Below are 14,243 nucleotides of genomic sequence, written 5' to 3' on the forward strand. Positions count from 1 at the left end.
CCTGTCCATTAGCGGAATGGCAACGCAGCGGCATGGCTGTTCACCGCAGAAGCTTCACTAAGGCATTTAAGGCCGCCGCTTTACCGACTGAAAACAACACTCTAGCCATACAGACGGAAACAGCGGCTGTCGCTGCAAATGGCGGTACGGTATTCTAGGGCCCGTAGTAACGCAGCACGGTGAAAATTTCCCAGTTTATCTGTGCGCGCGAAGCCTGCGCGATGCACTGCGAAGAAGAGTGTGCTGCCCAGCGACATAATTCATCGCTTGTCATTGCCTGCCCAGTGATGATGTAATGGCCCCTCCTCCCCATTCCTCCTCTTCATACTCCAACCAACCACTACAGTAACAAGACCCACCCGGCTCCACTAAGAAGGCTTCGCCTTGAAAACATCAACAGAACAAATAAGAGGGGGAAAATAGAGGCCTTGGGGAGAGAATCTCACTCTGTCGCGCTTTAGTGTTGGTGACTGGGCATAATGTAGAGTAGTAACTGCACGATCAAACGTTCCGATTACATTTATGTCTCGTTTTCAAATTGTTACGCGGACAGCCCGATGCAAGAGCCTTCCCGAGCGGCCTGCGCATGGCTTCGTGATCGCGCCCAAGACGGACCACGGCATGCGAGCACTGTTCCGCTGTACCGACGGATACCAGCTGGTGGGGCCCAACGTCACCGTCTGCCAGTTCGGGAATTGGACACACGAAGCTGTGCCCTTGTGCCGAGAGAGTGAGTAGGACAGCAGCGGACGAGCGATCGCACTCGTAGTATGCAGACTGCACTTTACATTTGCTTATTTTCTCTTTATGGCAAATCATAGAAAAATAAGTGTGCGCAGAAATCACTTCCCCATCAACAGGACAATGTGCTGCCTGTTCTCACCAACATGTCTTGAGTATGTGAACGTGCTCTTAAATCCGGGTCTGTGGATTCAGAAGGCTATTCGTAAGCGAATATGCTTCATTGGCTGGTGCTCGTCACACTTTCCACTTTCCAGTCATGGCATCAGAGGCCAAAATATCCGTCTTTCCAATCACGAGTCGAGATTGCGTACGAAAGGCATGTAAACTGGCTGAATTCATGAAGGTTTGTTTACTTTTTCAGGGCATTTTTTTCATTGGCCAGCCGAATTGCTAATGACATGTTCGCTATCACGATTGACTGATTCTTACAAACTACTTCAGCGCACGAGGCGCCTTATGAAAACGGGCCCTCGGGTCGAATTTACAGATATTTTCATTCGCGACAACTGTTTGTCGTTGATCGACCGCCTACAGTAATATTATGTTCGCTACCACAATTTACCACCATCAAGCTACGGCCCGTATTCGAAAAATGTTCTTACACTAGAATTCTTGGTAAGAGCGGATGCCAGTCAATCGTGATGCTGGACAAATTAGTGAAAGTGGCTGGCTGGCCAATGCCAAGCCGCGCTTACGAACGCAGAGCTTTGCAAATCCAGCCCCACATTAGCGTGACAACTGCTCTGTAAAGGCATGCCCTCGTTCGTACGAGCAGATTGTTCCTGACCAGTCGCCTTTTATGATATTCAATTTTATGGTCCTGAGAGAACAAGATTTCCTGATTTCTCAAAGCATAGCCTACTCGCTCGAATGATTGCTTGTTCTCTTTCGAGATTGATCAGCGCATGTTCTTGCAAACCGACCCGTGTTATTTGCAAAGCAGTTCTTACGCTAGAGCAGTTCGTTCAGAACAGGCGCCGACTGATCCGGATAGCCTACATGTAGGCTATGCATATGCATATATGCATATATAGCGAACCATGATCCAGTTGATTATTGTTCATTTCGCTTATACGTAAACGGGCGTATACACATATGGCGCATCAAGCCGTCCCAAAGTATAAATTGTCATGACATAAAAATGGATGACATAAAGTTCTTACGAACAACTTGAGCGTGCGTGCGTGCGTGCGTGCGTGCGTAAGTGGATTCCAGCCTCAGGGATTCACGAAACACTTCGCTCGTAAGAGCTGTTTTTCATTTGTCGACTGCCTTCGTCAATAAGATATTCGCCGTTACGATTGGTCGGCCCCTGTCCATACCAATCGTTCTTGCATACGAACTACTTTAATGAACGGGCTCAAATATTAATTAAGGGCATGTACAGAAATATTACTGAAGACATTCAAAACGAAGGCGGGATGGTATGCTTCAGGGCCTCATTTGAGTTCGTGTGTCGGCTACCATGAATGCATTGTCACTATCGCCATCTAGACTGTAGCAACAAATGGCGTTCGCCGGATTGTGCGTTCGCGCTCTCTGTAGTTCAGCTGAGAATACGGGCACTCACGCCTTGTGCGCTCTAACCACGCAGTTCTATCGTACTCATGTGCGACGTATCAAACGGCATCCCACGAAAAACACTGTTTGTTTTGACACAAAACAGATCAGTATTAGAACGAACAAGCCCACTTCGCAGCATGAGCTTTATGAGGGGCGTTCGTAGTATTTCATGAAGGTACAAAGATTAAGCGAGAAGACTCACTTGGGAGTTCAATCTGAGCTAGCGCTCGCGTTAAACTGCTTCACTATTTGTTCAACACTTATGTGCCGGTAAGCAAGCTCTATGAGCATCCACCTGCGCATCAATTTCGGGTTCACCATCGAGCGAATGTCGGCCGCTTAATTTTGCGTCGTCCAGGCTTTTTCGACTGCACAGAAATCGCCTGCACCATTTTATAATAGTGTCATAAGCTGGAATATTGTCACTCTCATCGTCTCGCATTAATCTCCTTGGCATTGGGTCTCTTGACGTGCAGAAAGCCGGATCGCTATTTGTTCTTCAATCAAGTTTTGTGGTAGACGCTGTCATTTTTGTTTTGTTGTTCAAGGTGTGTTCCGCAGTGCTATAATGAACAATTTTTTTTATATTCCGATGAAAGAGAAAGGCGATCACTCATTTTGATGTTTATCGTGTACGCCTGTTCCAAATTTATGGCACCGATAGTACAAACTTTATGAACGTCCCTTGTAGTTAGGCTGGATTTTGATTTTCCCAAAGCTTGCCCAAATGTATCTGTGGCACTAAATAACGCAAACGCAGGTCTGTTTCTGCTCCTTCGCGGTTTATTTCTCATCTATTTGTCAGCCCAGGGTCTGCCACATAAGTGGCCCTATCATCAAGGCCATCACTTTTTAATAAACCGCGAAGGTATGTAGTCGAAAACTAGAAGTTGACAGCAATGGCAGGAGCTCAGATAACTGTGCGCCCTTCCCACGAAAAGTGCCTCGTTTAATATTACCTGCGCCTGTCAATTTCTCAGCAAAGTCTTACATAACTGCGTGTCTTTTCGAGGACTGGCGCATATTTTGATTAATCTGTGCCACTGCTCGTCCCTACAGTACTCCACTACATCATAGCATGGTATAAGTATTGCAGAATGTAACACCAATGGGCGCTCACACTACAGTGATCCAGTCGCTATATCCGACGGCTTCTCGAAAGCGACTTAGCAGCACGTGCTGAGATGGTCTTAACTGTCGGGCACTTGGGTCTTGCCTTGTACACGATGTGGTTACACAGTGCTTTGAAGAGATAAATCTGCCGAGAGGTTACCCTGAGAGCAGCCATTACGAGAGGGAACAGCACGCTCGAACTCCAAGAGATCGTTGTTCGCGTGAGTGCTTATGCGCGCGTAAACATCGGAGGCTGCCACGTACGGGCATGTGCATCTGCTCCAACGGCAAGTGGAGCGACAGACGATGCGCGGACGCGCCGTTCTAAAACGATTTCAGGGCGCTTAGGCACGCACGCGCCGGTCTCTAGTGGAGTGTGTGCACTCTATATTTTCAGTATGCAGCATCTCTGCGAAAAGCCGTCATGCGAACAGCTCAGTCCATTCAAATAGCACGTAGGCGACAGGCAGGAGCCACTTCCGCTAGCGAATGATCCCCTTCGGCCTCTGCAAATCATCGTAAGTGGCCCATGCTGCCGCACGCGTTCGTGTAGTAAAATGTTACAGTTTCAGTATTTCTCTTCTCCAGGCGAAATGGAGCCCCGTTCTCTTTCTCTGTCCGCATTTAATGCTTCTGGCAAACTTATCGATAGTAAAGGCTAAGTTCTTTGTTGTCAGCAACGCGTGGAGACGCCCGAGCGTCTCTTATAGAATCAGTGTTGTTTTACCACATGTCGATCAGACCAGTCTATCTTATGAATGCGATAAGGAGACTTAAGGCGTCTTTGCGGGCTATAACTGATCATTCAGGGAACACGAGGTGCTGCAGCACGTATGCGGAAAGGGCTCGACCACAGAAAGTGATAAACGTCTCCTGTCTCGTCGCATGTCGTACAGTTCGGAGAATTGATACACGTCTTAAATAACCATGCTGGTGTACAGCTGGAAATACTATACCACTGTACAGCGATTGCATCGTGGCAGCACCCACACATATACGCACACACACACACACGCAGGCGCACGCGCACTTATACTTATTAATCAGACCTTCTTTACACTATAAAGAAATGTGCCTATACTATTCGTAAGTTTGCCATGCAGGAGCGTTCATTCGCGACAGCACGTAGTTTTCACAAATATGGCCTGTCCGCCGATAGTAACTTCCCTCGAATATAAAGTGCACGCAATTACAGTGGTCAGTTTACTCAGGAACGGAACATGACAAGAACCTTGTTTGAGTCCGCGAGTTGGCAGCACTAGCGAATGGCATGAGCAAGTCTCGTCGCGTGCTGCTAGCTGTCTGCTCCAAAATACGAAGGCGATATACAATGGTTAAGACGTATTTTTTGGCCTAGTTGGTTCATATCCGTAGTAAAATAGCACCAGAGGCACAGCGCCCTGTGTACGTGTCGTTTCTCTCCGTCTGGTCCCTTGTGTTCTCTGGCGCTGTTTTACTACAGATATATGATGCTTGTCGAGGGAAGAATGGTGATGAAAATTGTATGCACAATGAAGTACGAAACATATATAATTATATATAAGGCCTCAGTGTCACAGTGGCACGTATCCATTCTGGGGAATTGACCTTCTAAAGCCTTCTGCGCACGCGCATGCCGCGCTGTTCGGTCAGCCAGAACCTTACGAGCGTTCATATCACGCACACGAATCTGCTGGCGGCAAGAAATGACTGACTTGTACATGGACAGTTATACGAATGTCGCACGGACCATTTTCGATCGCGATCGGGCCCGATAGGGGTTGATAGCTATCGAAAGTACCGTGTGACACCCGTATAACTTTCCAACCCAACACTGGGGCAATCAGGTACCCCATAGCATAAGGCTCCGAAATGTATGATTTTGATTACTTGGGATTCGTTGACGTGGCTCCCCCAACGAAATGTGCCCGTCGCGCTCGGCTGTCGAGCCCGCGACCTCGTGCTCAGCAGCTGGACGCCATAGCCACTAAATCATCGCGGCGGGTGCACCAAGAAACTAGGATAAACGTCATTTATTGGTCGATATTGTTACGAAGAAAATTTTTACCCACAGCATGATAATTAGTAAAGTGAACGGCATGATCTACATAAACTTTGGCTACATTCTGACGAACGGAACGAGAAACTTGAATCGGAGTAAGGTATTCTTGAGGGATTAGTTGTCAGCACCAAAATAATTGTGGTTGAAATTGCCTGCTTATGGCATCAAACTGGGCCAGTCAACAGACTCGAGCTCCTACGTGAGAACGCAGAAATGTGTGTGGTTAAGAACGCCTGCGCCGATATTTTTTTTTAAAGTGAACCTTTCTTCGCCCCTTCCTTCAATTTTGCCACTGCTACTGTCTGGCACACAGCGCAAAATTCTGCGACGGTCTTGGGTGGGTTGCGAATCAATCCGGCGAGAAACTCTTGCTTCACAGCACGCCTGACGAAGCGAACTTTCTTGTCCTCAGACATGTCTGGGTCGGCGTGGCCGAACAGGCGGGCCACCTCTTCCTTGAGGACATCAGTGTTCCCGTTCGGGAGCTGCCCACGGGTTTCCACGAGAACTTCGGTCCTTTCCTTTCGTACGACACTCGTGAAAGTCTTCAAGAATTTATCACAAAATCGGTTCCACGTCGTTAGTATGGTCTCTTTGTTCTCGAACCAGGTCCGAGCAGCGTCATCTAAAGAAAAATAGACATGGCGCAAGTTGTTCTCGCCGCTCCAGTCGCTGAAAGTCGCGGTCCTCTCGTATGTCTTAAGCCAGGTTTCGAGGTCTTCAAGTGATGATGCACGGAAATTCGGTGGCACCCTGGGCTCAGTCGAAGTACGATGACTGCGGATTATGCTGAGTCCGTCATCGTGGCTCCCGATTTGGTGTTCGTCTTCCTGGTTGTCATGCGTAGAAGTCCGAACTCCAGTGGCAGGTTTTGTATCCTGAAGCTAGCTCAATGCTCCAGGGCGACATTGATGCTATCTTCGGAGCTCGGGCTTGGGTCACGGCTTTGGAGGGGAGGGGGGGGGGGGGGGCGTCCGGTGCGTTAACGCAGAAGCACCTCCACCAGATGCCACGTGGTAGTCACGGTGAAAAACGACACAATGTCAAAACTGTGAATTACAAATTTAACTATTTATCGGGTGAACTTGCGCCCCGCAAAACAAGTAATATTCAAGCACTACGATAGCGGCGAGCAGAGTCGGCGATCGTCAAAAATCTGATGAGTGGGTCAAGCGCGTCGGCTTTTATACATGAGTCGTCGAAGGTTCCAGCGTAATCACTGGTGCCCGTGTGTCTTCCAGAAAGAACTACACAATTCGCGTCGCACATAAGATCAGATTACACAAGGTTGGGTGACAACAGACAACGGATAGAACCATCGATAACATTCGAGAAACTTCCGATACATGCAGGCGCATGCTGCGCTGAGCGATAACGTTTAACATTTGTTATCCGGTGAAAATCAGTCACGCGAGAAAGCTAAACAAGTACACTTGTCAATATACACAGTAGGAGCGCTGCGGAGGGGTAAGGCGACGTCAAAAACTCGTTTGGGGTCTATCAGACCTTTCCCACGCATGGGCACAATGACCTCTCGAGCTTCCTGGGCGTCACCACAATACCCACTAGACAACCGTAATTATGCGTGACATAGCATTGCAGAAGGTGCCGAGCTTGCCTTTGTACTCACGCGCAACAGTCCAGAGGGGAGGTAGGTAGAATGGTAAAGAGGAGGTGATAAGAGGAGGCTGAGAATGGACAGAGCCGACGAAGTCACGAAATGAGTTCCCACTCTTAACTTGTGGCAGCTCGCACACATGGGGGGAGCGCGAGGCAGGGGAAAGGAGACGTCAGAAAGCACGCCTCGTTTGGGGTCTCTTCGATAAACGAGACGCTACTACTAGATATGGTAACAGTTGCGGACAAACTGGATAAATGCAAATTCAGTATGCAGTGCGATACACTACGGTACGTTTCTGCTGTTCCTGAAAAATAAGCACCGACCAAATTTACCCAGCGGACAACTGACGCAGGGCGTACGAACGTAAATCTGCGTTAAAGCACCGCAGCGTCAGGAAGATACTACGCAATCGGTCGCCCCACAAGTCAAGGATTTTGTGCCGGCCACGATTGCTAAGTGGTTATGGCATTGCTCGAAGTGGCACTTGCGATCCCGGCAAGCGGCGGCCGCATTTCGACGGGGACGAAACCTCGACCTCGAGGAATGCGCGGGTTTACTTAGATTTAGGTGCACGTTAAGGAACCCCAGAGAGAGAAAGCAAGGGCAGGAAAGGCAGGGAGGTCAACCAGAAGAGCACCCGGTTTGTTACCCTACACTGGGGGGAAAGGGAATAGAAAGAGGGAAAAAGGGAAAGCGTAAGCACTGAGTGCGTGCGAGAGGGACACTATACACAGGGACACTATAAACGGTCTCCTAAGCAGGTGCACTTCAAGTATTGCACTAGTGCACGAATCGCTTTTCGTGCCAGTGACGGTGGGCAAAATTAACCGGGGATCCCCCATTACGGCGTGCTTCATAATCCATTTGTAGTTTTCATGCGTGAAGCCCCCTAATTCAAATAAAGTTTTAACATTTCTGCCACAATGCGGCGTGCCGTGTGAGGCAATGATAATGCTAACCTTCTCGGGCACTGTGAACAATGGCGCACAACAACGCCTCAAGAAAACACGTCTCGCTGAGGGTTCTGTGTGCTACGCAAACAAACAGCGTTCAGGCACACGCAAGACAACCTTCAACGACCCGCCTTCTAGTATGGCAATAAACGCTGAAGAAATTAACCACTCGCCGTCATCCCCACCAATTATTGTCAATCAACGAGAAAGCGCAGAAAGCTTTGCTTACATCGATTCCCACAGTGCGTGGGATCCGCATGATTATTTTTCCCATTAAGTGTTGCGAGATAGCGAGTGATTTCTATTAATACTAATAGTCCTTAAAAAATGAAGAAAAGAATGTTTTAATTTTTATTACCTTTCTTCATCCACTTCTAAAATATCGCGCACAAGTTATCTTTTCCAGACATATACTGTACATGTATAGCATATAAGTCAATATTTGCGCAATTTCTGATGGAATGTAAGACATACGTGCCAGTGACCATTGCGTCAGCGTCTCCTATGTATTGGGATACCTCGTGCACCGCTCACTGAAGACAGGAAGACAGTTATTTCGATTCGAGCGCAAGTAATTCATCTGTGATGCGTGTGACCATAAATGTGCTACGCGTGCAAACTTATTCGGAGCGCTCCCTTAGACAGAAGTTTCTTATTCAAGCTACTGACTTAGTTTCTTTTGAGGCGCCGCACGTGACAAGCAGCGTTAAATTGCTTCTCTTCCCTGAGAGGAAAATTTTTGCCACTTGCTCTCGTTCTAGAAATCTGTTTAAGAGCGAAACTCCGTATTGAAAAACGTTTTGTGCATGTTCAAAAGAAGGAAGAAGAAAGAGTTCCTTTGCAGTAAATCTCTCGGTGCAATTGAACGTCTTCGGAGAAAGGGCTGCAGGGTGTTGCTGGCGCAAACGCTGGCGCGTTCTCCGATGGTATGGCAATCTGTTTCCGGTTCCGCTCGAAGCATGAAGTCCTCTGTGCTACTTGACTGCTATGCAAAAGTACGCGGCTGGATTCGAGGTAATTGTGGAGTGGCGGTGCCGGGCGCTTCCGCAGCTGCCTTCGCGTCCCTTCGTCCAGGACTGCTGAAAATAGGTCGAGTGCTTCATGGTGGATGACGAGCAGCCACCTACAGGTGCAGATGAAAAGTTGCACGCGCAGCTTTTGCAACCTCTTTCGTGTGCATAAGCGATTTTTATGCTTTTTTTTCTTTTTTGTGCCTTGGGCCTAAAAGCAGGAGCACTTGCTCTGCAACTAGCCGCCTGAAAAATATATTTAATCCACGGTGTCAGTCTCGACTCTTGACCATACAGAATATTAAGTTAGCAGCACTGCGAGACCAAAGTTATTTTTATGTACCAGCTGCTTTTAACAATAAGTATATATCGTTAAGTGTTTAGTACAAGTGCACCGAAAATGCTATCGTCATCATTTATGGTCACTTAAAGATCCCTTTCAGGGTATTACATAAGGGGAGGGGAGGCATCAATAAACACTATGGTCATTATTACACAATGGCTAACTTACTAATACAATGGTAAACAAAACTTGGTATGCATGCCTGAAGATGATGGCCGAAAAAAAAGGAAAATAGTAGATCTGGTAGCACAACAGGCAGTACAACTGGCAGCACGACCCGCAGTACAACAAAGCCATACAAAAGGTAGACGTTAGAGTAACAGCGCAGTAGGTTAAGGGTTTAAAAACACGACGATATGTGCCTAAATTAATCTGAATCACTTTCGTTTACTATATCGTCGGGTAGCGCGTTGCATAGTTCAATAGCAGTAGGTAAGAAATATTTGTTGAGGGCATTATAGGTACTGCGCAAGCGATTTAGACTGAGGTTGTTGAACAGACGGTGAGAAGTGCGGTTGGGTGCAAGTAGAATAGTGTTCCTGAGCTGGTGGGAAGTTATAATACATTTTTTGGAAAAGGGAAAGTTGTGAAATCTTCCTACAAAGTGCTGGACTGGGGAGGCTGGGGGATGATTTAATGCCACCTATACTTATATGCCACTCATAGCTTGAAGCGATGAAACGATGACGTTTAACCTGAAATATAGTAGGCTCCCGTTACGCCGAACCCCAGGGTACCACGAAAAGTTGTATATGGCTTAACAGCATGATCCCGCAACACATGCCTGGCCTCTCCGAACTGCTGTTATTAATTAGAAATGAAAGATGTCGTTTCAGAAGGAAAATCTATACAGACGACAGCACTTATTTGGCTCTGAATCAATAAAGGCAATCTTATCACCCGCTCAACAACGCATCGGAAGAGCACAAAATGTCTCTTGAAGACGCAATTGAGTCACACGTCGCTGTTGAAAATATTCACGTCAGAACTCTTGGCTATTTTCTTGGACTAAAAGGCGGCTCCGTTCATGGGTTGCTAGTCGCTGCGTTCCTGTTCAGCCCTAGCCACCTGGACTTCTTCAAGGTCTGGTGAATCCTCCTAGGCGCGTGCTCGCAGCTACTGAAAGTGGCCAGCGGCCATATTCGCTCGTATACCCTTTCACGATAATGGCAGGCTACCTTTCCGGAAGCATAATTTGCGGGCCGTCTGAAATTTTGGAAACTTCGCCGAGCGCTCCATCGACAATATATTAAAGCGAAGCTTTCTTTGCCTTTTCCTTCTACTTTCCCTCTGCTGCTGCTGCTGTGGGCTGCTGTCGCGCACACCGCGTTGGTGGGGAGCGGGGGGGGGGGGCAGGGGTACAGAGCGTTTAGAGCGATGGCAGCACGAGTAAGAGAGAAAACGCGACGGGAGAAACTCGTTTTCACCCCACCACGGATGGATGTTGATGGATGTTTTGAGCGTGCCCTTTGGAACGGGGCGGTGTGTTGCGCCACCAAGCTCTTGCAGTTATACTGCCTAATGTCCTACCACGTCGAATGTGCACAATGCTCTCTGGAGCTTTCTGGCCGTCGCCACATTAGCCGCTTTACAGTTGTAATTATTTGTGACTCCCCTCAAAAGCATTGAAGAAACTGCAGCGCTTCAATTTCTACTAACGTGCGAGGCCAGAGGGGGCACAGATAGAACTGTAGAGAGGAGAAGAAGGAGAGGGAGAAGAGGCAGTTCCAATATAAGAGACGGGGGAGGTTACGTGAGAAGTCAAGGAAACCCCACTATACTATACGACAGCGCTTGCGGGAAACAGGATAAGCTTAAGTTCAATATACGGTACACTACGTTGCTTCTATCTGAAAAGTAAACGCCATGCAAATATGTCAAGCGGGCAACTTACGCAGGGCGTACAGAAGCAGAGCCGCTTTAACTAAAGCGCACCGCAGGGTCCAGGAGACACTACGGAAGCGGTCGACCGTCAAATCAACACTTAATGGCCTCCGCGTTAGCTTTGCGGCTATGACATTGCTAGAGGTCGTGGATTTGATACCACTCGCGGCAGCCGCATTTCCACGGGAGCGAAATAGAAAACGTACGTGCACTTAGATTTTGGGACACGTTAAAGAACGTCACGGTGTCAAAATTAATCCGGAATCCGCCACTACGGCTTACCTCATAATCTGAGTGTTGTTTTGGAACGTACAGCCCCACAATCCAATTCAAGTTTAATACTTCTGCCACAATGCGATGTGCCATGTGAGGAAATGGCAACCATCAACCCTCTCAGAAGTTAGAAAATATGGCGCACAACAACGCACCAAGCAAACACCTCTCCCTGTGTGTTCTGTGTGCTACGCAGACAAACAGAAGTGGTGCACGCAAGGTAACGTTTAACATCAACTCGCCACTCTCGTGTTAGCCTAAACGTTGAAGAAATTAAGCTTTAGCCGTGAACATCACCACTAATTATCGTCAATCAAAGCATCCAGCACGAAAAGCTTCGCTTACATCGGTTCCCACAGCACGTGGGATCTGCATAGGTTTTTTTTACATCCAATTTTGAACTGCAGTGCGCGAAACTGACGAAGGACCCTGGCAGAGTTAACAGACAAGCGCTGATTGTTAACTCTGCCAGTATCCGTCTTTCGAACGCGCTGCAGTCTAACTGTGAATCGTTGCCAACTAGCCCGTACTTAAGTTAGTTCTACTTCAATATATTTTAGGTTCTCTGAAAGCTTTATTACGTTATTCATACGTATATACTTATGCATATATGCAATGCGACTCGTACACCGTGAAAAAAGTCACACAACATCCGGCTTCGGATCCAGCCTAGAGGAAAGAAAGGAAGGGCAGGGATCTAGACTTTGTCCCGGGTTTATTACCTTACTCGTGCGGTGTTACGTTTCGCCTACGACGCGCGGTTTAGCCGGCGCGACTGCAACAAAGCGGCAGACATTTTGGCCCGTTCGGCGTCGCCGCTACGCTCCCCGCCAAGCGCGTCCAGGCATGTTCCGATGCCACGTGTCTTCATGTGCGTGTGTGAGTGTATGTGCCATTGTGCCCGACCGGCGGCGATACGACAGCAGGGGTCACCTTCTCCTCCCAGCCATTGTGCCCGACCGGAGGCGATACGACAGTAGGAGTTACCTTCTCCTCCCAGCCATTGTGCCCGACCGGAGGCGCTACGACAGTAGGAGTCACCTTCTCCTCCCAGCCATTGTGCCCGACCGGAGGCGCTACGACAGTAGGAGTTACCTTCTCCTCTTTGTGCCCGACCGGCGGCGCCACGACAGTATGCGTCACCTTATCTCATTGTACAATCACGTGCTCGTCTATTGAGGGGTTCCTTCTTGCCCTCAACTGCGAGAGTATAAAAACAGCTGCCCCCGGACGCCAAAAGGAGGGCTCCGATTTCTTCTGTTGAGTAAAGTGCTCTCCCGTCTCTCTACTTCGGTCAACCTGACCGCCAACTCTTTGCGATGTTAAAATAAACAAGTTGTTTTGTTGTTACTAGTCGACTCATGCTTTGCCGGGACCTTCGGATGCTTCCAGTTCTACCCCAGGCCGCCAGGCCAACGCTACCCTTGGGGCTTGCGACCCAGGTGCAACCACGGGCGTCAGCGCCGAGTTCCCAACAGGTCGTACCATCGGTGCGACCACAACAACCGTTGCCATCGGTGGGATTCAAACAGCGGGTGAAAATGGAAGCACTCGAAAGAAAAACAAGACAGTAGTTCCAGCCGGGAACTCAAGTCTGTCACCTTCAAGTGCTACGGTGCAACTCATGTGGCTTTCTGGGTCGATGAGCTGGGAGGCTAGACTCACAAGACCTTATACTTTGGTAAGAGGCCCATTATCGAGGCTATACTCTAGGTACTCTGGATAGTATACATAACTGCGCATAGCCTCTCCTAGCTTGTGTGCTTTCACATCCGCACTCTATTGTTTATCGATTTTTGGTTATTTTACCAATAGAATAAACTCTTTCTTTAATCTCTCTATCACCTTGTCCACGCCTCCTTTGGCAGCGCGGTTTTTCTTTCAAAGTCGGTTCGATTTGCTTCAGTTGAATACTCGCATCCCTATTAATTTTACACCCTTACGGGTGTTTTTGTGTCACACTGGTCCCTCAGGGCCTCATATAAGGCCCTGAGGGACTTAATAACTCTATAAATTTTTGTATATATACAGAAATTTATAGAGGCCGACAACGGAGCTCTAACTAGACTTGCCATGACAAAGGACGTAGTTTAAAACCATATAATCATTCTGACAGCCTTGAGCCCACAGAATATCCGACAAGAAAATTTCGCAAGGAGTGCCTGCACAGTTTTGTGGGCCGACGAGCAATGGGGACGGTCTTCAAGTAGCACCTGCATGGACAATGGCCGATCGTCCAGTCGTCGCAATGCGATAGATGATGTTTGTCTTTCCGACTGAAATCGATGACAGCGGCACAATGAATGTTCGATGTTCTCTTCGCCGCCGCAAACGTCCCATGCAGCACTGTCGGTCATTCCGAGTGTACGCCTTCGTGGAAGCCACACCCAACTACAGCCGGTATGGAAGTGTTGCCTCACGTCGCTGAAGCCCAGGTGGAGGTCGGAGTTGGAGCGAAAGATTCAGCTCGCACAACCTGGTGCGCCTTATATTTGGAGTGCTCCACTCTGTTAAAGCGAGCTTGCGTTCCAGGTGGCGAAGCTGCCTTGCAGCGCCTGTCCTGGAAACAGGAATGGGAACGCTTTGTTGTTCTTGATGTGCCTCTCGGGCAGCTTTGTCTGCTTGATCATATCCACTGATCCCGCAATGGCCAGGCAGCCAATGGAAAATAATTTCGTGGCCTTTTGCTTGACGTCGA

The 14,243-nt window shown here is 48.3% G+C and overlaps 1 protein-coding gene across 1 annotated transcript in view; it reads left to right on the plus strand.

The window, feature by feature from the left end:
* LOC142580004 (sushi, von Willebrand factor type A, EGF and pentraxin domain-containing protein 1-like) overlaps window positions 1-14,243 on the plus strand; it is a 916,641-nt gene that overhangs the window by 706,643 nt on the left and 195,755 nt on the right. Inside the window, exon 11 of the mRNA XM_075690723.1 lies at window positions 554-730. Within this exon, the coding sequence (XP_075546838.1) occupies window positions 554-730 (177 nt within the window). The remainder of the gene's footprint in view (window positions 1-553; window positions 731-14,243) is intronic.

Source organism: Dermacentor variabilis, chromosome 1 (assembly GCF_050947875.1).
Source record: "Dermacentor variabilis isolate Ectoservices chromosome 1, ASM5094787v1, whole genome shotgun sequence".
In the NCBI taxonomy this organism is placed as follows: Eukaryota; Metazoa; Arthropoda; class Arachnida; order Ixodida; family Ixodidae; genus Dermacentor; species Dermacentor variabilis.